Source organism: Hippoglossus stenolepis, chromosome 20 (genome assembly GCF_022539355.2).
Source record: "Hippoglossus stenolepis isolate QCI-W04-F060 chromosome 20, HSTE1.2, whole genome shotgun sequence".
In the NCBI taxonomy this organism is placed as follows: domain Eukaryota; kingdom Metazoa; phylum Chordata; class Actinopteri; order Pleuronectiformes; family Pleuronectidae; genus Hippoglossus; species Hippoglossus stenolepis.
Genome location: NC_061502.1, coordinates 1,093,941 through 1,120,036, shown reverse-complemented (window position 1 = coordinate 1,120,036; position 26,096 = coordinate 1,093,941). Strand labels below are relative to the sequence as shown.

General features: G+C 39.7%; 1 protein-coding gene across 1 annotated transcript in view; it reads left to right on the top strand.

Annotated features, from left to right (window-relative positions):
* Positions 1 to 26,096, top strand: part of cdk19 (cyclin-dependent kinase 19) — a 57,608-nt gene continuing 31,512 nt past the window's right edge. Inside the window, exons 1-4 of the mRNA XM_035143994.2 lie at positions 1 to 259; positions 5,720 to 5,795; positions 21,745 to 21,855; positions 23,468 to 23,608. Coding sequence (XP_034999885.1) covers positions 132 to 259; positions 5,720 to 5,795; positions 21,745 to 21,855; positions 23,468 to 23,608 — 456 coding nt within the window. The 5' untranslated portion in view covers positions 1 to 131. The remainder of the gene's footprint in view (positions 260 to 5,719; positions 5,796 to 21,744; positions 21,856 to 23,467; positions 23,609 to 26,096) is intronic.

Genomic DNA, 26,096 nt, shown 5'->3' with positions numbered 1-26,096 from the left:
CATTAAGCGGAGCAGACCAAAATCCCAAACAAGGAAATGGTGGGGGAATAAAACGAGCAGATTATTTAATTAATGCATGTAATAATTAATATTTTATTTTATTGTAAATTAAGACGTATTTATGGGTTAAAATGGATTACGACTTCAAAACAAAGCTGGCGGCCGAGAGAGAGAGAGTAGAAGATCTGTTCGAATATGAAGGTTGCAAAGTGGGTCGAGGCACCTACGGGCACGTTTATAAAGCTAAACGCAAAGACGGGTAAGATAACCGTGGACCTTATTGTTTGTGCTCTCATCTCACTGACCACAGGCTGCATGTGCTCAACTCACGGCTCGGCGGTGTTTAGAACGGGGCTTTAGATCGAACCCTGGCCGAAGCGCTAACCCGTGTTTCTGTGTTTTTGTTTTCATGTAACGCACTCACTCACTCACCAACGGTCCCCCCACCCCCACCACCACACTCCTCGTCCTCCTCCTCCTCCTCCTCCCCCCCCCCTTAAACAACACACTAAAGCAGCGGCGGTGGGTTTAATGTTTGGACAAGTGTCTTCTTTACCGTCGCCAGTGAATGCAGCCTGATGTTGATGCACGTAAACCGAAGCCACCGCACGTCACTTCGAGCGATAGTGACAGTTCAGCGCCTTTTGCGTGGACAAGCTGCCCCCTCCCCCCTCATTTTAACACGGTGCACTGCCAAACTTTTTTCCCCTCACGCTCACAGTGGGTAGTGATCGGTTTTTTCGGACACTGTCAAGCATCTTACAGTCCAACGCATGTGCATATAATGTGCAGTGCATGTTCTGAGATGTCCCGCATGCTGTGCCAGCAGTTTCACTCTGTGCTGCTGGCTTCAAGCTCCCTATTCACAATAATACTTGACAGTGCGATTTTCTTTTTTATAGCGAAAGTGAAATGTGTAAGTTTGCCAAAAGTTTAATCACTGTGCCCTGACAGATTGGAAAGAACGTGTCATTCAAGACCTGCTTGGGCCACCGTGCATGAAAAGTTACCTTTTTACAGTGATATGATATTGGCTATGTAGAAACACTCCTTTTTAGTTGTTGTTGCTACACAATTGCAGCAATGCAATATAATTGCCATTTGCGCTAGCCGAAAAGACTATTACAGGGATCGGGCTAGATGTGACAGATGTATATGACCCCCATGAAATAAACACTCTTAAACACTCTTGGCTTTTCAGCAATATAATCAGGCGCTACCTTCTAGAACAACATAATTCAAATGATACAGGGAATGGGTACGAGCCTATGTGGCTGATGATCGGATGGGATTGAAGAGGTGATGATGTGTAGTTATAGCCTCATGTGATATTGAATATTGTGTGATGTAACATGGAAAAGAAAAAAGAGCTGATAGTGGATCAGTGCTCAGCATTGACCAAAAGCCTCAGTTTCACTCTTTGTGTTAGGATATTAAAGTGGGATTGATGCAGCCATGAATCTGTGTTTTGCATTTGCTATAACCAGCCGAGGAATCAGAATAGCCTTTGCTTCATTCAGCATTGACTCATCGAGTTGTAAAGCTGAGTCAGGCAGTGGCCTGTTACCTTCTGGATGGATAATAGAGATGTGACGTGAGGTCAAAAGGTGATCACAGGCAGGTCATGGGCAGCCTCTCTGCAGCAGTAATACCTGGCAGCGTATGTAATGCTGCAAAGTAACACAATCCTAGAGGGTGTTTGATACATTATCAATATACGTGTATAGATTTTATATAGGGTAGCTTACCTGTGGGGTTTCTTAAAAAATCACGGTTGTCAATGTTGTCTTGTTTACTCCACCTAATTATTGTTAAATGGACCCAGTGATTGAGCCCTCATGTCCACCAGATGTGAGTGGACCCTGGTCCTTGTGATGGCAGACAAGGAGTTCCTTCAAAGGTTCCTAGTTCCTGGGGAAAGTTTCTGCATCGGTACCACAGCATTTCATTTTCATATGTGATGATTTAGTCAGACAACTTTGAGGTTGTAAAATCATGATTTTAGCAGAGTAGAGCAGCAGTGTGTGACTGCTGGCTAACACGTTACACATCAGTCACTATTTCATACGGCTTTTATCGTCTGACAATTGACAAAGAAAAACATGCCAATAGGAACAGCTTAAATTGTATTAAAATACTGTAAATGTGAGAACAGAGAGTAAGAGATGAAATATAAAAGGTATGAAACCACCCTTACATTAGGCAGAATGCAACATGATGAGGTAAGCTAATCATCACATTGTGTAGCAGTTTTCAACTACGTCCTCAGCTTTGCACATTGACAGTACACAGTCCGGCCACACAGTGGGTTTTGTCCTAGTCTTATAAAGTTTTCAGAGCCATGGCATTTACAGCTAAATTGCTTTAGATCGATACTGTGATACAATAATACAGCTTGTAGTATGTGCTACTGTGGTTGTTTCCCTAAAAATAAACAACACCACTGAAACGGGAACCTGAATCTGAACTGCTGTACAATAGCTACATTATATTCTCATAGGCCTAATAAAAAGCATTTGTTTCCTGGCTAGGAGAAAGTATGCCCTTGATAGTGTGTGAAGATATATTGTTAAATAGATAGACTCTGTTCATGTATTTCCTCTGGAATTGTGCCTGTAGGAGCCTGGATTCTAACTGTATGGCTCCAACTGTGCATCTGTCTCCTGCAGACATGATGTACATTTCCACTTGACTTACTGCGTGTTGTCGTTTTGCACCTTTATCAGGAAAGGTTCTTTCCTGTCACTTATACACTAGCAAATGGTGAAAATTTCCCAAATCTCCAATCACTTTCAAATGTAACATTCACTCGACAGAATGAATGGCATATTATTATGATATTATCTGAACGGTTTCATTCAGTTCTTAGAATTTTAGCCCTGTCCAGTCATGTTAGGTCTACTATGGGTGTACGATGACAAAAATTGCAAAAGGTTCCAAAGAAAACTGTGTTCAGACATTTGCAGTGCTGCTTGTCTCTGGTGGTTTTTAAGCATAGGGTTATGATGCTGGCATTGAATAGTACTCACCGAAAGCCAGTCACCAGTGCATCCGCAGACCACAGTCTTCCGAACTTTAAAAGAGACACGATGGGACTGTGCGCAAACCACACTGGCGTCATTGCTGATTCTGGCACTGGCATTGAAGACACACACTAACCAGCACAAAACGCTACGCAGAGACCCCAAGGGCCCTCACCAACAGAACTGATAGTGTTGCTTGGTCATGTGTGGCCTATCATTGGTATTAGATTTTGTGATGCGTCTCACAAAATCTGATGGAATCTATTTGTAGCTGTTTTGGCATGTTATGGAAGTACTCTTGATTGGCTGGCTATTTATGAGGTAAAAACAACTGTGCCAAATGAAACATTTTGTTCAGCATGGTCTAAATTTGGATTCTGAGCTTTGAATGTGAGACTCCATCAGATTCACACTGACAACAAAAGAGTTGACAAGCCTTTGGTCATATTTCCCAGATGTTCTTCGGAGTACTAGTAATTCCATGTCAGGAACATACAAAACAGGCCTGTGTTGTTGTGGTCAGCCAATGCCACTGGCTGCAGTGTTTAAATACATTGTGCAGTCATAAAGCAGATGTGATGCAACACAGCCATCTGTCTTTGGTGGTGTTGTGAGGTTGACCTGGTTTGTCAGTGCCTTAAAAGTGCAGAACCAGACCTGTTGCAAAGATATTTTCCCCTGGAAAACACTGGAGAAACCTAATGTTATGTCTTTTTGGAGAAAAAAGTTAAAAATGACAAGAAAATATTTAGCTTTAGATGTTTCTCCCACCATGTTTTCTTTGCTGTTGAATAAACCTTTAGAACTGACAGCTTTAATAATATATTTGTTTACAGACCAAATTATTAGATGTAATGTGCTGCTTTGAGTGCATGTGCAGCTAACCTAGTATTAGATATGTGTGCCTGACAGTTCCACTTAATCCACTCTCCAATGACAATAAGCCTGAAGGGGGTTAGATCTTAAAACCATGACATCTTGTTTGATCTGTGCTAACTGCTATCTGAATGAAGTACTTGATGTCGTCCAAAGACAACTGTGCCTTTTTGCTGTGTTTTAAATAGAATGTGCTTCCTATTAGTCCTTCTTTTCTCCACTGCTCTATGATTAAAAAGGATTTCATACACTGGTACACCGCATATCTCAAATAATACATTTTCATCTGCTGAAAGTGCTAATTCCTGAATAATCATTTTTCACTTATTAGCTGTTTTTAATGCACAAATGGGATTCACAAGGACAAATGACTCCTTAAAATGCAGAGGGGGAAACAACAACAGAGTAATGGCAGGGTAATGTGTCCTGGAAAACCTGGAAAACAGTTGACCAAGTTTTAAAGGTGTAACTCTCCTCCAGTCATGGATCATTTTAGCTCTCGCTCTTTGAGACATAGTTTTTCATACCCCCCACCACCCCCGAAAATATTTCCAGTGTCAGGGTTATTATCTTGAGTGAATTAAACTAACTTTAATCAAAGACCGGACCACTCGATCATGATTGGGCCTAAACTGTCATGACATATGCAGACATGGAAGACAATATCTAATACATACAAAATTACTGTAGCTTGTTCTAACTCTATGTAGAAAAATTATTCGATGATTCACATGTGTTATAGTGTTGATTATGAAATGAAAAAAATGTTTTGCTACATTAGTAAAGTGATTAGAGCTCAACAGGCTGCACCTACAGCGATGGCAGTGGGTTGGGTTTAGTTAGGGTATCAGGGCTCTGTAATCCATTATTATCATATGTAATTGTGGATGTTTTAATCACAGTTTCGGCCTCAGATTCACCATAGTTTCCTTCCTGCAGGCATGAAAACACATGGGGAATAAAGAGAAAGTAGAAAATGTTGCATTGCTGTTGTCAACTAGTGCCGTTTCCGTCTACATACATGTTTTTTACAGATTCATGTAAGGTCACTGTGACCTTTGACCTCTGGAATTGTTTCAGGTGATCTTTGAGCCCAAGTGACAACTGATCAAAAGTTGTAGAAATTTCCTCAAGGCAGTCTTGAGATATGATATTGAAGAGGCAAAAAAACTGTTTTGTGAGACCACCATGACCTTGCCATTGAACTTTGACCACCAAAATCAATTCACTTAATCCATTAATCCAACTCCCAAGACACATTGAGATCTGATCATTTAGGCCACTGTTATATCCAAGTTGAATTTTAGTGAATTTCTAGAATTTCTCTTATATCAAAACATCTAATGCTCATTCCTGTGAACTGAAATGTTTCTATAACACTATGACAGTGCAAGCATGTAAGAGGTGATTTCATTCATAAGTTATATACTGCATGTCTTTTAAATCAGACTTCAACATAGAGGAGCCTTGCAGGAAATGGTACATGGACTTTTACATAGAGCTTTGCAAGTCTTATCGACCACTGAAAGTGCTTTACAGTACAAGTCACATTCACATATTCATGTACACATTCATATAGTGCTCTATACGCAGTGCTTTATCTATCACACACTATTCATACACTGTCAGCACAGCCGTCAGGGGTAGTTGGGGTAGAGTATCTTCCCCAAGGAGCCCGGGATTGAACCACCGACCTTCTGGCGATCCCTGGCTGTTCAGCTACATCATCCAAGAACACAATCTCCAGAAAAGAGTGGGAACCCTGAAAATGTTTGGGTGTTTTCTGACGATGCATCTATTTTCTCTGTTTGTCCCTGCAGGAAAGATGAGAAGGAGTATGCACTGAAACAAATAGAAGGCACTGGAATATCGATGTCTGCCTGCAGGGAAATTGCTGTAAGTTGATTGCACATTTATGCATATGTGTTTATTGCTGGGGCAGGTCACTTTATGAAAAATGCTACTTTACTTTCTTTTTGAGATACACACGCGCGCACACACACACACACACTAACACACAGACTGGCTAAAGTCAACATAATTTGGTCTTCGTGAACAGAATTTATTTGTTTGGAGTTTATTTGCCCACAGAGCAGGGAAGTGAGATCTGATCACTGCAGACACATCCAGGATGCATTCTAATACTAGGTGTGGACTAACATACTTAGGTCTCACCACTTGAGATTGGATCTAGGTCTGAACGGGGCCACTGCCGTATGCTGACACGACAAAAGATTATTACTTACAATTAGTTATAGACAAAAATGTCATGTCTTCCATAGCAGTTTTGAGTTTGCCACATGCACTACTCAGCAGGAAATTCTCCACTCAGACGCGTTCACAACAACACTGACATTTTGAAAGGCAGAATGTAATGTATTACTCTGGAGATCACGTTTTTGTTTACAGCACATCAACACTGGCATCAAAAACTCTCTTGACATCTTCGCATGTGTCTTTTATGTGTGTGGCTCTGCTTTTTCATCCTGAGATATTTGTATTTCTTTCTTTGTTTGTTTTTTATTTTTGTGTCTGCCGTGTGATAGAAACTTGATCCACACGCCCACTCACTAGGGGTGTTTCCTACGGAGGATCTCCTGCCGGGTTGTCACATCAGCTCATTCGAACTTTCTGCAGAGTTTTAACAAGAGGGCTGGCTGGAGAAAGTCCAGAGGCTCGCACATTTGCATTCTCCCCTCTGGTTAATGTCAGGAGATTATCCCATGTTCAGTGTATGTCTGAAAGCATGAAGCTCAAGTTTGAAAAGGGCTTCTCTCTGCTTATTTTCATAATTAACCATCTATAAGACTTGTTGGACGGACGCAGCCAGTCACATGGTTTCCAGCCAGAACTTTTGAGCCAATAGTATTTGTGTTGGAGACGGTGCGGCCTGAGGGTGAGTGAGTGTGCCACTCAGCCAGTCCTCAGAGAGGCTGCAGATATAGAAAGCATGTGGCCCTTCCCTTAATAGGGTGGCTGGCTGTTATGTAAGGGGCTCTGATCTCCACTATAACATGTTTACCTGGACTGGGAGGGATATGCCATATGGTGCAAACACTGTCTGTGACACTATGCAAACACTTGCAGTAATATTGAGCAAACTCGTGGCAGTGCAATTGCATGACCTTTTACAGAATTTTTTTTGTTTGCACCCACCTTTAGCTGCAAATTGAACAGTTGAAAAGATGTTACCTGCTCACAGTAGAGGGTGGTGGGTAACTAGGGGGGTAGAGCTTTTGTTTCCTTGAAATCTTCCTACAGAGAAAAGTGTAAGGCACACACAACACAGAATGAGATTATCATCTTCTTTTCCACATCATTCCTCAAGTCGGCAAGCTGCTTCTCTAAGTGTACATAAAATATACATATACAAAACATGTAACCTACATATTACATAACATTTAATGTGAATCTAGTAAATGGGTTAAGTTAGCATTCAAAAGCTACTGAAAAGCATTGACAACAGGCTGACCATACATCAGCCAACAGGTGCTGGCTACATCTGCAAAGCTGCTTTCATACATGCACTGAACTCTGCAGTTCCCCCTTATTTTCTGTCAAGGAGGTGCATGTCGCAAATGTCCAAGACACTCCGCAGTTTGTGCGGACTTTCTCCGCCTGGCCTCCTAGTATAAAGTCTGTAGAAATCCAGGAGAAGTTGACGTGAGAACACCACATCCCCCTCTGGTTTCATGGCGAGCGAGTTGGGGGAGTTGATAACGTCTCAAACATGCAACAGACGCAAAAATTAAAAAAACAAAACAAAAAATCTCCCGGTGAAAAAGCAGTGACACACACCTAGAAGATGTCAAGAGGTGTTGTCATTGAAGGAAGGCCTCATGACTCTTCTTCAGACACTGTTATAGTACATATATATTATATATATTACATATAGTACAATATAGTGTATAAATTGTGTCAATTATTATTTCAATAATGCAAGTAAAAGCCTGCATCTCTGATTGGCTGTGGTGATTTGCGCCACTATTTATCCTTTGAACAGCCAGGTTTCCATCAAATTGTATTTCTAGGTGAACATCAAAATAAAGAGGTTAATGTACATTTCTATTCTCTACTGTTTTGAAAATTAAAGACTTTTCATTTGTCTCTTAACATGCTATACATGAGTAAGTAATTATTAAAAACATGTGAGAAGAATGCGAAGTATGTAACGTTTTACAGCTTTCCTTGGTTCCTGATTTTTCGGAGAGTCTAAAAAGTGGACCGCAGATCGTTATCATAAACTTTATATGTCCACATTCATGACGACTTGCCCCCCTCATTAGCATAGCCCATCCCTAAAACTACATAAGATTAAGGTTTGGCGATGTAAAGTTATTTGGCCTGTGACGTTGTATGTAGTACCCCGGCCCATACCGTTTGATCGCTGGAGAGGGAAGTAATGCCTTTGGGGAAATTCCCGCAAACAAGTTATGAATATATTTTTTGTACGTTATAGTAGACACCGACATTACAGGCTGCACTCCTTTGCCAGTATCCAACTTGGGGGCCACAATGTTGGCTGTCAATCATCTTAGATAGACGAGCTCAACCCTACTTAAAAGAGGCAGGACCTTTCCTGTGACTGGGCGTGGCTTCCACGGCTGACAAGCCTGGACCAGCTCTAACTATAAGCTTTATCGTAAAGGAAGGTTTTAAGTCTGAAAGTGGGAGATGATTCCACAGGAGAGGAGCTTGATAGCTGAAAGCTCTGGCTCTACTCTACTTTTAGAGACTTTAGGGACGACAAGTAAGCCTGAATTCTGGGAGCGCAGTGCTCTAGTGGGTTGATATGGTACTATCAGCTCTTTGAGGTGTAATGGTGCCATATTATTAAGGGCCTTGAAGGTGAGGAGGAGAATTTTAAATTATATTCTAGATTTAACTGGAAGCCAGTGAAGTGAAGCTAATATGGAGAAATGTGGTCTCTTTTCTTGGTTCTTGTCAGGACACATGCTGCAGCATTTTGGACAAGCTGCAGAGTCTTTAACAACTTACTGCTGGAGCCTGATAATAATGATAATCTTTTTGAGAAAGGACATGTCAGATTTTTGAGATGTTACGCAAGTGGAAGAAGGCGGTCCTAGAAATTAGTTTTAAGTGAGAATTAAAGGACAAATCGGGATCGAAGATCACTCCCAAGTTCCTGACTGTTTCATTGGAAGCAAGGGCAATGTCGTCTAGCGCAGCTATATCATTAGATAATGTATCTCTAAGGTGTTTAGGGCCAAGTATTAGAACCTCTGTTTTATCTGAGTTTAATAAGAGAAAGTTGCGGGTCATCCAGGTTTTTATGTCCTTGAGACATGCTTGGAGTTTAGATAATTGATTACACTTTTCTGGTTTTAGTATAAATGGGTGTCACCCGCATAGCAGTGGCAATTTACAGAGTGTGTCCTGATAATGTTTCCTAGTGGAAGTATATATAATGTGAATACATTTGGGCCGAGCACAGAACCCTGTGGAACACCGTGGTTAACTTTGGTGTGCACAGATGACTCATCATTAATTTGCACAAATTGGAATCGATCTGAAAAATATGATTTAAACCAGTTTAGGGCGGTTTCTTTAATGCTAATTAACTGTTCTAGTCTCTGTTATAAAATTTGATGGTCAATTGTGTCGAATGCTGCACTAAGATGTAACAGGACGAGGACAGACACAAATCCCTGATCTGAAGCTATTAGAAGGTCATTGGTGACTTTTGCCAAGGCTGTCTCTGTACTATGATTAGCTCTAAACCCTGACTGAAAGTCTTCATTTACATTACTTTCCTGGAAACTCACACAGCTGATTGGCTACAACCTTCTCGAGGATTTTGGAAAGGAAGGGGAGGTTGGATATCGGTCTGTAGTTGGCTAAAACCTCCGGGTCCAGGGTGGATTCTTTTGAGAAGGGGTTTGATTACAGATAGTTTAAAGGACTGGGGTACATATCCTGATGATAATGAGAGATTGATTGTGTTCAGTAACGTACTATCAAGAAGATCATAAAGATATTGCTATTCAGGGATCGAGGAATACTGGGTTCGGTGGAGGTGTGACACTCTGTCAGCCTGGCTACAGTGCTGAAGAGAAACCTGGGGTTGTTTTTATTTTCTTCTATTAATGTGGAGTAGTAGGCAGCTTTTGCTTTGTGGAGGGCCTCCTTATATGCTTTAACACTATCTTTCCAGGCTAGGTGATTTTCAACACAGTTGTTGGAGCGCCACTTCCTTTCTAGGATTCTCGACGGTTGTTTTAATTCATGTGTGATGGAATTATACATTAAGAAAGGAAGAGAGAAAACACAAAAACTAAGTTTGAAAATTAACGCACTTTTAAATTTAATAAAGACCAAAAAATCTAGTTACCCAGGACACTTCAGTCCCGTAAGCCTTCGCATTTTTGTTGTCTAAACAGAGCAACTGGCTCACAGATCGCTACAATATGGTGTAGTAGTGCATTAATGTCTCCAACCAATAACATTAGAGACAACATTTTTATTGTAGATTAACATCTTTGCTGACATCTTTGATTAACCAAGCATAATCAATATATTATAAATGATGGCATTATTTCCTTAGTTAACAATGTCTGATTGAGGTTTATACAGCAAATGCAGGTTATTGTTGTGCTACAAAATGTTATGCCTTCGCAAAGGTGATAGCCAGTGGCCGGAGGCATTATGTTTTCGGGTTTGTCCGTCCATCCGACCGTCTGTATGTTCGTCCCATTCCTGTGAACGCGATATCTCAAGAATGCCTTGAGGGAATTTCCTCAAATTTGGTACAAATATTCACTTGGACTCAAGGATGACCTGAAAACAACCTTGTGAATGCAGTATCACTTCGACTCACTGATAAATTTATTAGATTTCACTGGTCAAAGGTCAAGGTCACTGTGGCTTCAAAAATAATAACAGCACGTCTCCCCCTTTGGAGAGGCAAAGTGTTGGCAAAGGGGAGCGCACCTTTGACCAGAATGTCCAATAACTCCAAGGAATTCACAGCCCTAAGCCACATCAACTGGTTACATGTGCAGGTTTAATAACATAACATCTATCTACCAATCTACTTAACTAAGAAAAGTTTCAATATCCTTCATGTAAACATTAGTCACTGCTGGCTGGTGTCAGTGGTGCTTTTTATTAGGTTTATAGATTCACATGGCTTTCTAGCTAAATTGTTTTACATGGTTGATTATTTTGTGATTGTTTAAAGGTTGGTTCAGCTGGTTTCACATGTGTGTTTAACATTGTTTGCAGAATTGGATAATATTGAAAGAGAACTGGAGTTAAAGTAAATAATGAGAGTCCAACCATTTTTGGTTTCATTGTTGTGGTTTAATGTCGTATTGTTGTAGTCTTAATATGGTTGATCATTTTGCAACTGCATTCTTCACCTCGATGAATCTGAAGACCGTATGTAGCAGCGACGGTGATCTCCCAGCAGAGTAAGGCCTCGCTTTACTTGTCTCTTAAACATTACAACCAGAAGATTTTGATCTTGCTTTAAAAAATCTTCTAGACTTGCCCAACAGAACAATGGAGTGTTTATGCCTCCCAAACCACCACCTCGCTTCGTTTAGCAAACTATGCAGTTGGGCAGATGGCATGCCACATGCGGTGGAGTTGAGGCGGGAAGGGCGGAAAGAGGTTGGTTTGGCTGCAGCATGTTTTTTTGTTTTAAAATATTTCCACATTAATGATATTCTGCTTTATGATTGGATAGATGAGAAAGAAAACACTTTATTGGTTGCCAACAGTCTGTTGATCTGATGATTTTAACAGACATCAAATTGTATATTATCCAATAAGACACAATCAAGTGCTCTGTGATGCAAGTAGTGTGTGAGCACCATCAGATAAAATGGAAAAACTAGTAAGTGAATTATTTGGAATCATGTCTATGCTTCTGAAACAGGCGTCATTGTCTTTGGATTTCATTTTTTGGGGGAAACGTTTGGAATGAATATCCCAAGTTTGTTGCTTTGTTGTTGCCACACATTCATGTGTGAATTATATAGTTTCTCTCTGTGTTTTGATGATAATCATGATTATCTCATACCTTGTATCCCCCCCAAAAAATGTACAATTCTTATTGATAAAGGTGATGACATGTAATTTGTCTCTCCTCCCCTTCATATGGAGGTCTTATTTGCACCTCAGCAGGGTCCTTGTGCATGTTTTTTTTCCTTCTATTTTTTGTCACACCACACTGCTTCTTTTCTCCAATATCCAGGCAGTCAAAGCCCCACTGCAGTCTATATGTCAGCTCAACATTGGCTGCAGATTGCATAACAAGGCCTGTAGCCTTTAAACCCCTTTGGCAGTTGTCTTTGTTTAGATAATTCTTAAGAACTTGTGTAAATCCTCAACTGACGTCTAAACGAGGTGAGCTGACCTCTGTAGGAGGAGTTCATCAGCATAGAGCAGTGTTTCGCTGACTTGTTTTTGATCAACTGACAGAGTCCCTCACAGAGACACATATGTTACATATTATTTGGATGGGGATGAGGCTTCCTGTGTGTAAAGAGGAGAATGTTGTGTTTCAGATAAGTTGTGTTCATGAAGTGCGTAGTCCCCCAAAACGGCCCTGCCTCAACTCTCCATTGCCAGTAGCAAAGATGACAAGATGACAAACCAGATTTGAATACAAATACAAATTGCCTCATATCAGGGGTCTCTGCTTATCATCAAGGGGCCCTGAAATCCTTCAGTGTCTCAAGTTTGTATTGAATTGTGTCAGTCATTTTACACATGAGTCCCAAGTCCCTGTTTGATACAATGGCTTTTGTTTCGTTAAATGTCCTGACCTCTTAAGTATTCCCCTTTTTTCCCTGTCTGCCATAGAAGAACACGTGGGTAGATACAGTGTAAGCACTAGCTCAAATAAATGAAGGGTGTTGTTTTTCCATGTGAGGATAAGTGTGCACTCACTCCCCCAGTCACACTGATCTGCTTAAACTAGATGACACAGTCATAAATTGTGTGAGCGATCCTTTCATCTCTAAAAGTCGAAACTTAAAGTTCTGCTCCAGCTTTGAGATGAGCCCTCATGTTTGTTTTCTCACCAGTCTCCACGAGACAACCTTCTCTGGCTCAATCAGCTGCTCATTCCCAGCCTGCTGATCGCTGTGTAAACAGGAACATGTTTTTGTTGTTTGTCCAGGGTGGACGTTTAAAAGCTCAAACACATGGTTGCTAGGGATTGAATGAGCATCAGTTAAATGGAGGAGTTAACTTTCTTCATCCTCAGATTACTAAAGTCAAGTCAAACTAACTCTAGCAAATTTTAAAAACCATTTAAAGCAATGCCCAATGCGCCAGTGGAAGTCTATATATAGTGTATATATATATATATATATCATATATTGAAGTGTGATTTAATGTATATTAATAGATGGCCTAAAATATTATAACTATTTTCTTTATATTTATATTATATTTGTAATTAATACCAATAAAACCATAATGTTGTTGAAATTAACTTAGGAGGCTTGTCAGTGAGTGCATGTGTGTTTCATCAATAACAATAGAGTAATAGGTTGGGTAATTCCTAAATGTGTTTTGGTAATTACAAGTATAATTAAATGTGATTAAAGTAATAGGGTGTAGCTAGCTATATAGCTAATTTGCATCTGCAGTCCTTGGGCAAGAAAATGTAAGAGCTTATACAGTACAATACAACAAATAATGCCAACATTAAAAATAGGAAATATGAAAAAGAATATGAATTTGTTTACAGATGCCTGTATGTATGTATGTATGTGTGTGTGTGTGTGTGTGTGTGTGTGTGTGTGTGTGTGTGTGTGTGTGTGTGTGTGTGTGTGTGTGTGTGTGTGTGTGTGTGTGTGTGTGTGTGTGTGTGTACGTGTGTACGTGTGTACGTGTATACGTGTATACATTAAATATGTGATTATAAATGGAAATAGGGTAATATGCTAGATGATGCCATAGACATATAACATGCTAATGAATACAGTATTACAATAAAAAGTACAGTGAATATGCTTACAAATGTTTTATATATGCATTCCTATTTTTATACGTGTATATAGTGTACATGTACATTAAAATAGATTGTGAATATAAAATAATTTTGTCAGTAATACATTACTGATTGATGTCATGTTTTAGTTTTTTTGTTTTGTGTGACCCCAGCAAACAATCGCAGACGCTCAACATCTAACAGGGAATACTAATAATGTCCCAAATATGACAAAATATAATACAATAAAAACCATACAATATGTGTATACAGTAAATGCATGAGTAAATCTGCTAGTTTATGTGTTGAGGTAAAATAAATGTAACTACTGTTTAATCTGCTTCAGATCTGAAACATCATTGTGTTAGTTCTTTAGGATCCTGCTCTTAACTCACCCTTAGAGCTGCAGCCTGCAGTCCGTCAAAGACACAGCCGAGTCAGCAGTATATGTCTGTGAATACCACCGAGTGGCTGCTGCTGTGGGCGCACTCACGTCTCCCTGAGCCAGTGGCCGTCACTTTATTCATTCTGCAGGGAGACGGCTTGGCGTATATATGGCCCTGCAGACAGAGCAGCAGTGTTTGTTTCTCGCCAGTGGCAGGCGGGCCCTGCACACAGCATCCTGGAGTCAGTGTAGTGGATTTATCGACCTGCTGCTTGCTAGGAGTCATTAATAAATCCCCGGGAGCTGGATGATACAGGGCAGCGCTGCTCTCCTTGTTTCTCCTTATCCTTGTCTCCTTGCCTTTTTGCTTATGAAACCTTTGTCAGCCTAATATTTGAATTTTTTTGAATTTTGAAACATATACCTATACACTGGTCATGTGCTGTTTTATAGCTCTAAAAAACCTGTTAAACCTGTTAATTTTGACTTGATTTTGATTCAGTGCAGTATTCGTATATATATATTTTTTTACATATGATGATTGTAAGTTTTAGACTTATTATAATCAACACACAAAAAAAAGGATTGCATATTTAAACCTGTTATACTTTCTAAAACAAAGATTTCATGCAGTTTTTGTAGACTGACGGAATTTATTGGCTGAAATTGGCCAGTGTATTAGAGATTCATTGGTATCAGCATACAGTATATGCTGTCCAATATAACACCATACAAAAATAGTTTAATTAAAAATGCCTAATTTAAATGCACTGACTCAATTGGGGATACTCTGATCTTATTTTTTCAGTATATCTCTAAAACCCAGCTTATGTACAGTAGGGTTCATTATTTACATTGTATACACACATGCACATACATACTGTGTATAGATAGGTGGATATTACCCATCCAGACCTGAGTATGAGACATAAGCTGCTGTAGCACATGCACTTGCACTGCTACCCTGAATTTTTCATCAACCAGAGGAGCTATATGTGTGAATGCAAACAGACTTTAATGCCTGTTAAGATGACAGGTCATTCTACACATTTTATCGTGATTCATGCTCATTAATCATTGAAAATCTCAAATCCACAGCATAACACAGGCATGCAAAGTTCTGGTTCAAAGACCAAGCTTCACTCACTCAGTAATATCCACATTGGTTCCTACAAGATGTTCCATTGCTTTCAGCTTTTTAAACTTAGAGGTGGCATCAGATGTTTTCAGTCCTCAACATAAAACCATGTTTGCTTCATGTCTTCTTTCCAATCCCTTCTTGCCAATCCCTGCTGCAACCCAAGTTTAAAGCTTCTCACAAGTGATAAGTTACTTCAGTGACCCTGAAAGCACATTTGAGTCTTAAGTAGCCTGTGTAGAGGTAGACTGGCAGCCTGGGCCGGACTCAGTCGTAGCTGTGAATATTTGGAGGCTGTCCAGTGCTTTTCTCTGAGGCCTTTACAAAAACATGACCTATTTTACTCAGAAGGGGGAGAAGCTGCCTGTTCTTTTGTTCTTGGTATGTTCATATTCTTGCCATGCCATTCTAACCACCAGTTTACAGATAGTAATCCGTTTTTCTTTGCTGTTTGGCGCTTTTTGTGTTAAAACACTTTGATATTTTGATAGAAAAGTGGGGTATTCATAGCAAAGTTTGATTTTAAACTTTAAATTCTATTCAGTCTCTTTAGTCTCATTGATGATCAGCATCTCAGCAGCAGAAAACAGAACAACAACATTTGCTGATTTGGTCACAGCTTGCCCTCTCTCCCTGCACATGTTGAAGCATGGCCTAAATGGCCTTTGCCTAATAGGGCATGAAAATGAGTCACAAGATTTTCTGCACATGGAAATGTTTCCCACAGGACACCCGGCTTTCTGTGGCTAAGGCTGGATTACAGATGTGTGATTATGGCCTGCTGCAGGATTTTCCCAGGAGTTTTTTTACGTTTTTTTAATGCATCCTGCTAACTTCCAAAAAAAACTATGTAAATCCTTTAAAAATGTATTTGTTTGCAGCCGAGATAATTATATGTTTTTCATACAGGACTGCTTGGTCTCACAACTTTCAAGTGAGACCAAGCAGTGTAGTGTTAATATTTGCAATACAGGGAAAAGAGATGCTCATTTTGAATGTGTTTTTCTTACTAAGAGCTGATGCCCCAAATATTAACCATAACTGACAAGAATTATAGGTAACGACATGTAAAACAGCACCAACACATTTTAGATGTTAGAGGTTCACTTTTACATGTGCAAATAGCAGCATAAACGATAAAACCTGAGGAATCACACATCATCGCCCACCATCAGCGCTGCTGTGAACAGACTTCATAAAGCAGACCAATAGGCCTACACAGTGTTTCCCATTTATTTCATAGACTGTGGCAAACCGCCGTTGTTTAATTTGTCCGACCACAGTTTCATAATGACCCAGGAAATAGAAATCACCCAGACTTGAACAGTAAATTTGATTATATTAAAGGTTAAATGGTTATGAACAGGGCAACAGGGAAAAATTTTGATTAATTTAACAGAGAGCACACAATGCTGTAAATTCGAGTTTGCCAAGAGGCTTTTTTTCATCTGAAGTTCTCTGGAGAGTTGTTCCAAATTCATCCTCGAAGTAAAAAGTATAACATTTAAATGACAAATTTAATCATCATTTATAAGAATGCAGAACAATAATAAAAACTAAAGATAACTAATGGAAAGATCGTTCTGGAGACATGTGACACTTTATATTAATAATGACAAGTGCAGATATAAAAAGCATGTGCAGTATAAAAACACTTATTAGTCTGATATTGACACCACAGCACAATTAAAGACATGAGTGTATGTGTTGTCATTTTGTTTTACCTTTGATAACTGCTCATAGGAAGACTGCCATGTTTACCCTATCAGTCATTTTCCAGCGTGACTTCTACGCTTCACAACATACTATTGCAATTCTCAGTTTGAGCTGATAAAAGCTTCAGAAAAACAGTGAGTCAACTAATCTGTTCAGTCAATACACAATTATTTGAATCATTTTGTGTTACAGTAGCAGTGTGTTTGTGTTGTGGTGTGAAACTGCTGAGTCAGACCCAAGTCTAATGTGAACAGAAACAATCAGGAATTAACTTGCGATCCTGTGCACAGAAAATGGGTTAAACACTGCTCATTAACCAGCATCAAGCACTGGGCTTGTGTGTGAAAGTGGTATTTGGGCCACATTGAGTCAGTGATCACACGAGGTCTCAGTGGGTCTGTCTCGTCCGGCCTATGGTCGTCAGAATTCAAAGTGGTGCCACAGAGCTGTGGGTTTACAAGCCCTAAGCCCAGGGCTCATTGACACAATGCACTTTTATATCCTGTGGATTAAGGTTGTGATTAAATACAAACCTCATTTCCTCATCCAAAGGCCAAATCAAAAAGCTTGCATATGATTCCTGAATTATTCCCCACAGTTTGCCCCCACTACCCTCTCTGCCCCCATTTCTCACTTCTCCAACTGATTTGTAGCAATACAGTACTTTTGCTGCACGGTTCATTCAATTCTCACAATGTATCTATTGTGTATTTTTTCTGACTGTTCTGGTTGTTTATCTTAGTTCACCAAAATTCACTGGCTTCAGGCAGTGGTGTCCAGATCTATTTTCTATGCTGTAACTGAAAGGGTGTCTCCAAGTTAAGAAGCAGGTTCCTTTGTCTTGAACTCAGTAAAACCATCACAAGTGCTCAGATCAGTATTTACTCTTGTTGGAAATTATTTCAACTTTACACAGTAACTCGCTTGGTCTTTTGGCTCAATCTGTCAGACCATCTAAGTAAAGGTCAGTGTCAAATCCAGTAACATAAATTGGATTTGTGTGTCATTCGTCTCAATACAATACAAATGTTCAACATGGGAAGAGAGAAGCTTTTTGTTTGATTGAGTTGTGCAGTATGCTTAAAGGGATAGTTCAAACAAGGGTTTGAGTCCACAAAACACTTCTGGAGTTTCAGGGGTAAACAGTGTTGCAGCCAAATGCAATACCATTGAAGTAAATGGTGACTACTTCTTCAAACGTAAAAAAAACAACTGAAAAACCCCATGAAATGCCTCCATACTGCTCCTATGGTGTGATCCAAGTGTCTTTAAGCCCCGACATTCAAATATGGCTCAAAACTTCGTGATTTACACCACCAGCCTAAATGTCCTCTGATATCCTCCTCTGGAGCTGCTCATGTTCACACGCACACACTGCACACACTGCACACACCGCACACACCGCACACACCACACACACCGCACACACCACACACCGCACACACTGCACACACCGCACACACCACACACACCGCACACACTGCACACACCGCACACACTGCACACAAGCTCTCACCCAAGGGTGCGCACAGGGTGCGCAGTAGCACCGCTACTTCTGCTATCATTGCTACAGACATTTAGAATAAAAACATGGTGTAAATCACGCAGTTTCGAGTCGAATTTGAATGTCGGGGCTTGGATGACACCACACGAGCAGTATGGAGGCATTTTATGTTTTTTTCTGTTGTTTTTTTGTTTGAAGAATTGATCCCCATTTTCTTCAATTGTATTGAATTTGGCTGCAACGCTGTTTACCCCTGAGAATCCAGAAGTGTTTTGTGGACTCAAACACTTCACCCACCCCTTCACCGGCAAAGTGGTGATTAGATGATGAGTGAATTTTCATTTTTTCGGTGAACTATCCCTTTAAGCACTATGAGACAACTTGTGATTTGTGAATATGAGCTATACAAATAACATTTGATTGATTCATTTTGTGATCATATTGAAACATTATTGTCATTATGTATTATAGCGAAAGGACAACAAAGGTTTTCTTTCACAGACACTAGCAAGAAGAAAAGCAAATCATGTTTGCCCACTGATGAAGTGAACACTATGTCCTTTTGTAATCCTTCACATTCCTGTGAGTGATCGCACTGTGCACCACACAAAATAACACTGATAAAACAAGACTCGTATTGAATTGATTTGAGCTACAATTTTCTCATCCTCCCATAACCATCTGACAAACATTTGGCTGCTTACCAACATTTCAGTTTGTTTGGACGTCTGCAGACAGCTCACTGTGTCACTAGTCAGCTGACTGAGTTACTATCATGCGTCTCTCACTCTCATTCCTCTGGCATGATTATTTTCTCTGACATTTATAATTTTTAACACTCAAGTCTTTCTGAAGCTCATCATCTGTGACCAATCTATCTTTGGCTTAGAGATTTTCTTGCAGTGTCCCTGAGGGTCAAAACACAACATTTCTCTAAACACGACAACATTTCACCTCACGACAACATTTGAGAAAAGCCATTAACATTTCAGATAACGCAACATTTTCGAAACCACAGTGACATTTCATATTACGCAAACAGTACAACAACACCATTTGTTTGTGATTTGACAGAATACGATTTTGAGTTTATTTAGTGGATGTGTAGAGGTGGGTGGCCTCTTTAAACTCTCATTGTCAGGTAACTGATGATGCTTTGGTTATGTGTTGACTTTGAATGGTCAACTCCACAGAAGTCCCTTGAAAGCTTAACTTGCCATCTATAACATATATCAACCAAGTCAACCACATAGTTTCAAATCCAAATATCTGTCCAGGTCTGTAGTATGAAGCAGGACAGTTAATGAGGAAAGTCCAGGTTCACTTCTACCTGTGTTCATCACCATGGTAACAAGCTGAACCAGAGCAACTTAGTTCACGATACAGATCTGAACCTGTCAACAGACCAACTCCTGACTAATCAGATCACTGGAAACCAGAGTCCCTGTCAGGATCTACAAAAGAGTAACGCGAGAAATAATATAGAGCAGCAGATATTTTTTATAGCTGAGTGGAATGGTTTTACTCTTCCACACTTTTCATATGCCCACTCTGGTTTTAAAACAGAGCATCAATTTATCACAATAAATAAATCCCTCACAGCCATTAAAGCTTAATTTGAATTTAACAAAGATTCTTTGATCGTTACAGAATTCATGATTTTGGATAGAAATTATTTAAGACATCTGAACACTTTCTAGATTCCACTGGAAATGATAGTGTCATGAAAGAATATTGAAAAGTACATAATTTGAATGTCCTTAGTTATATATATCCCTATGATTATAACCTATATTATTAAAAAGTCAAACAGAAAATAACACTGGGTGCATTCTGCCCAAGAACTGTTGTCTCCACCTTGTGTATTAAATGAAATGTTATATTTGGACTAATGTATACATGTTTAAAAAATCTGCATATGTGCTCTGGTTTTGGGGTAACATTGTGTTACTATAGGTGAAGTACAGAAACATGACAGCCTGTATGAATGAATAATTCATCCAGTCAGTGGGATTCACTGTTTCAGTTCTGTCTCCCCCTGAATGCAGCGCCCTGTAGACACAGAGGCCTGTTTTAAGGGCATGATTGATTATGGATTGCCTGTGGTGGGTCAGCAAATAGAACAGTGTGAATGGGAGTGGGTGAAACCAATGAACCAGTGACTAAGACAGAAATAAAAGGAGTGGTTGAACGATACGACACAGCGTGTAGCATTACACAGGGTTGAAGTTCTCCATTATGCATCTGCCTCTCTGCTAACCTCCACGAGGCCTTCAGCAGCTGGTCTAACCAGGGGCTCAATGATAAATGAAAAGAAAACATCCGAAGTTTCTGTACAGTTCGTCTGAAAATGGCTCAGTGGAATTAATGGATTCTAAATTTGAAAACCTAGATTCTGTAGCTGGGATGGTTCGATATAACACGGTGTTTATTGTTATCTTATTTGAGGTACTTTGTTGGAGTGAAGATGTCAATGTCTGGAGTGCGCAAAACAAACCTACTGTAGTGAAAGGGACAGTTGAATGCTGGGAAGTTAGTTATTGTTGTTTTGCCCTAATGTCGAGAGAATTTTGTGTTGTGCTCCAAGGCAGAAGTCAGTAAGACGCAGCACTGTAGTGATCCACCTATTAATTCTACGAACCTCTGTCTGTCTGTATGTGTAAGGCATATCTTGTGAACCATTCATCTTATCAGCCTTACACTTGGCATGTATCATGGCTCAAGGAAGTAAAGTGCCTCCTTTGGTGCGATTTGGACACGCGATATGTTTAATATTAATAAATATGGCAACAACACTCTGTAGTAGCGAGTGCTGGTGGAGCAGTGTGCCTTCAGTTTGCAGACCCGCCGGTCCGAGCTGAATCTTCTTCTACCTCCTCAGATACACCACAGCAACTGGCAGCCTGCGGCCCATTATATCTGGCCCACCAGATCATTTTGATTATTTGACTATTTTCATTTCACAATATCGGACTGAGATTCAGTCACGGTTGTCGCAGATGCGGATATTCGTCATGGCAGCAATATTCATAGAAATCCTCTTCAGCAAGTTTTCAGTACATTCAAATGTTATCATATCTTTTCCTAAAATGATCCCTTTCCAAGTTATTCACACAGTCTTCTGTCTTCCAGCTCCTACGAGAACTGAAACATCCAAATGTGATCGCCCTGCAGAAAGTGTTCTTGTCCCACAGCGACAGAAAGGTCTGGCTCCTTTTCGACTATGCTGAACATGATCTTTGGGTGAGTCTCTCTGAACGATTGATATGTGTCTCAAAAAGTTGAACTGAAACAAATGCTCATTAACCAGTTTTGTGTTTGGACCATGTAAAGGTTATTATTGCTTGAAAAAGTGGTGTATTTTATTGAAGAAATTAAATTCTGTTCAACGTATCTGGCAAACATTTACTTGAGTATTCTGTGCACTGTGTGAAGCTCATTCAAACCTTAACACAATATCCCCCAGTCATCCACCTGATTATAAGCTTTACCATATTGCTTCTGAGACATTTCTATACAATATATTTTCACATGTGACTAGTTAATGCACTGTGACACTGAAATAATGCTTGACCAGGAAGATATCAAAAATGTACTTTTCCTGTCACGTCAGAGTCTCAGTTTCGTATATTTGTCTGGTTAAATTGAAACCTTGGGCGGCTGTGTCTGAGGGGGTAGAGAGGTCGTCCTCGAACAAAAACGTCGGTGGTTTGATCACAGTCTTCCCCAGTATTCCCATCAAGATACTGAACCCTCATTGACCCTCATAGAAAAAGTGTTGCCCATAGATGCACTGTATGAATGTGTGTGTGAATGGGTGGATGGCAAGAAACTGTACTGTGAAGAGCTTTGAGTGGTCATCAGGACTAGAAAAGCTCTATGATCAAAATACAGACCATTTACCAATACTTGTTGGGCCATTGTTTTCTTTAGTGTTCAATTGATGTAGTGACACTTTCTAAGTGTGGTAATAGCCTGAGTATACTGTGTTTCAGGTTGAGTTTGTTACTTTAAATAAACACACAGACTTTAAAACTGATTTTGAAGTGTATCTGATGACAGACAGTGATGGCTGACAGATCTAGAACCACTTATCTTAAAGAAAGTTTTAAAGTTTTAAAGAAAAAAAGTGGATTGTGATTTGATCAACAATATGTAATGTATTAATTAATAAGCTCTAGAGATGGTGGTTGATGTGTTTTTTTTACCATTGGACAGAGTCAGGGTAACTGATCCCCCATGAGACTAGAAGTGTAACAGATTGACACACTTTACACACATAATTAACAGCGACCTGCTTAATTTATGACTATATGAATTTACAGTTGTTGCACTGTATGAATGTGTGTGTGAATGGGTGAACGGCAAACTGTACAGTAAATCACTTTGAGTGGTCATCAGGACTAGAAAAGCTCTATATAAATACAGACCATTTACCAGTTTAAAACGTTCCTCTTGTCACGTGTCTTCAGACGTTGTCCAGTTTACCAAACATTCTCTAGTAGCCACACAGTACACACAGATGCTCTTCCCTTTTGAAAATTGCCAACTACCAAGAACAGTAATCAGTAAATTAGATAAATCCATCTGACTCCTTGTGTTGACTTTCCAACCTTGTGTACTATAAACTTAAATAAAGGGAAAACATTTTCTGTACCAACGGCTGCCAAAAAGCTTACACAATAAAATCCCAATACGTATAAATCACAGCATTATAATTGACCCCTAGTTTATCAGGCACCATCAAGATGTGAGGAAGCTGTTTGTGCAAAGGATGTGGCTGCACAGTCTGACCTGACAAGACATGCTTCAGTCCACAAGCACAACTGAGGTGAACCCTTTCTCTGCCTCGTAGCACATCATCAAGTTCCACCGCGCCTCCAAGGCCAACAAGAAGCCCATGCAGCTGCCCCGAGGGATGGTGAAGTCTCTCCTTTATCAGATTCTGGATGGGATCCATTACCTCCATGCCAACTGGGTGCTCCACAGGGACCTGGTGAGTGGCTATATTAGCTTCACTGCTCCAGTTTCTCTTTTCAGACACACTCCACCTCAAGCGCTGACTTCATCTCTGAGCTTTTTCCAAAATTGACGTCACAGAAACAGTATTAGGAGTGCTAGAAGTTTTTCTTGCAGCAGTCGTGTAGTGGCATCACACTTGGTGACATGGAGACTAATAGGGACTTGGAGATGAAAATATGGTAAACATACAACAACCAGTCCAAAGAGAAAATACTAATACAACCCAATGACTTAGTAAGGCATATATAATGAATAATCATGTTGATAAGTGGAAGAAAAAAAAAAAAAGAGGGTTTAAGAACCGACTCTGTCCTATACTTTAATTTACACAAATTAAAAACGTAACAGACTATGAAGCCCCATGGTTTAGTCAATTTCCATAGATTTACTGACTGGTTATCTTTAGTACTACTCTCATGAGTTTGCTCACAAGATTTCCAGTTGGCTAATTTCTGTATTCTCTCTATAGTATCTATGTTCTTGTAGTCATGTCACAAATTTGCCATTGTTATAGAATAACATAGAATTTATCTTAAAGTTAAGGTTAATGGTGTTTGTTGACTTCTGTGAAACTACAATGATCACCAGCTTGCAGCTATCTAATAATCACTATTCATAAAAGAGACATTATTCTATTACACTGCGTCTCTCTCTGCCACATAAGGTATTCCAACTATCAGAGCCGTGTTATTTCAGAGCATGTGTTGTTATGTCTTGGTGTGGTATTATAGTTTCAAGATTTTCGATTGTCTGGAGGAAAGTGATTGTAATTCTTGAGGAGCAGAACGTCCTGAGGTCTGAATGTTGTCTGACTCTTGTCAAACCTTTAACCTGGCTACGATATCCTGCTGGTTCCTGTGAGACTCTCTCCACCTCTGTTTTCCCACAGTGCTTTGGTTAGAGGGAGATTTCATTCTCTCAGACTGGAGCCAGGACACAGCTTCTCATTGTCTGTCTTATTGCAGTTGAGATGGAAGAATGGCAAGAATAAAACTACGATTGTTTTCCACAGAAAGAATCTTGCAGCTGAATTTAAGTTTTGCGTTAATCTCCACAGTCTTAGTAGGCAAAGCTACAATAATGTCAGTGACCATGTTTTTCTGTGTAATGTCTTTTATGGAAATGATAAGATTTACAAAGAAAAAGTCTGCAGTCTTTTTAAGGCTCCTGCCTCATTTGGACTGTTGTGGCAAAAGCATCAGAGAAGTTCATACGAGCAGTGTTGAGGGAGATATTTTAAAAATGCAACTAGTGAAGCCTCAAGCAATTGTCCAATAGTTAAGCGACAGCAAACCACCCCACCTTTGTTGAAGGTACAAGTTACAATACAAGCAGCTCTGAAAAGGTATAACATACTAAAGCTTTTTGGCATCCAGAAACATATCTTGTTAATATAGTATCATGAGCAAATGCAGTCTTTAGTTTATGATTTAAGTTACCACAAACAACACAAAGAAATAGTCTGGATGCCTGCTTGTTTTATACAAAGACAGAGAGGTGTAGGAACTGTGATAGAGCAAGAGATTGCTGGATGCAGTGCAATCGTTTGAGCTATTTTCACTCAAAGAAAAAACTAAATGTAATTTTAGAATTAGGAATTTAGTTGCATGAACCCTCTACTAAGTGGAAAGGATAGCCGGCTGTCAGAAACACTGCATTATTTCAAATGTAGCTACACACTACCTGAACACACTATAAAGATAAATAAAGAAGTCTCTGTCTCTCGCTGCCTGTCAGTCAATTCTTCTCATAACCACTCATATTGCTATTGGGTGTATTGCTAGGAACCAAGGAGGTGCTGTGTTGACTTTAGAAGTTTTCTTGGGATGAGTGTTTCCGAGAAAATGTCTGATAATAACAGTAATAAAAGATAAAACAAGTCATAATTCCAAATGGACAGCTGTAAGTACAGCTGTGAATTCACCAAACACACTGGATCCATTTGGATCCAATCACTCAGACCACATTACGGGTCACATAATTAGTAGCACTTAAATGGCACTTACTTATAACACTTTGTAGTTTTTTTTTTTTGAAGAAATTGTACTTTCTCTATTCTTGTTGTTCTGGGTTTGTACCCTCATGGTTTAATGCACTTATTGTAAGTCGCTTTGGATAAAAGCGTCAGCTAAATGAAATGTAAAAAAAATGTTAAAAAGACACATGACACACATGAACACATGTCGTCACCATACTGAAAGACCACCTACTCAACTGACACCTTCTGCTTAAGCAGGAGTCTGTACTCATTCGTACTCATTCAGTTGGTTTCCGGTTGTTTGTCCACAATGTAATTTTTTTCTGACAAAACCATACAGATTATATGCATTAAACATTTTGGGTAATTTAGTTTGCCTGGAACATTCCATGGAAGAGACTTCTTATTCTTATCATTTCTGACAGACCAGGCCCAGGAAGCACACTGTCTTCTACCTTCATTTAAAAGCGACAGCTGATTTGGT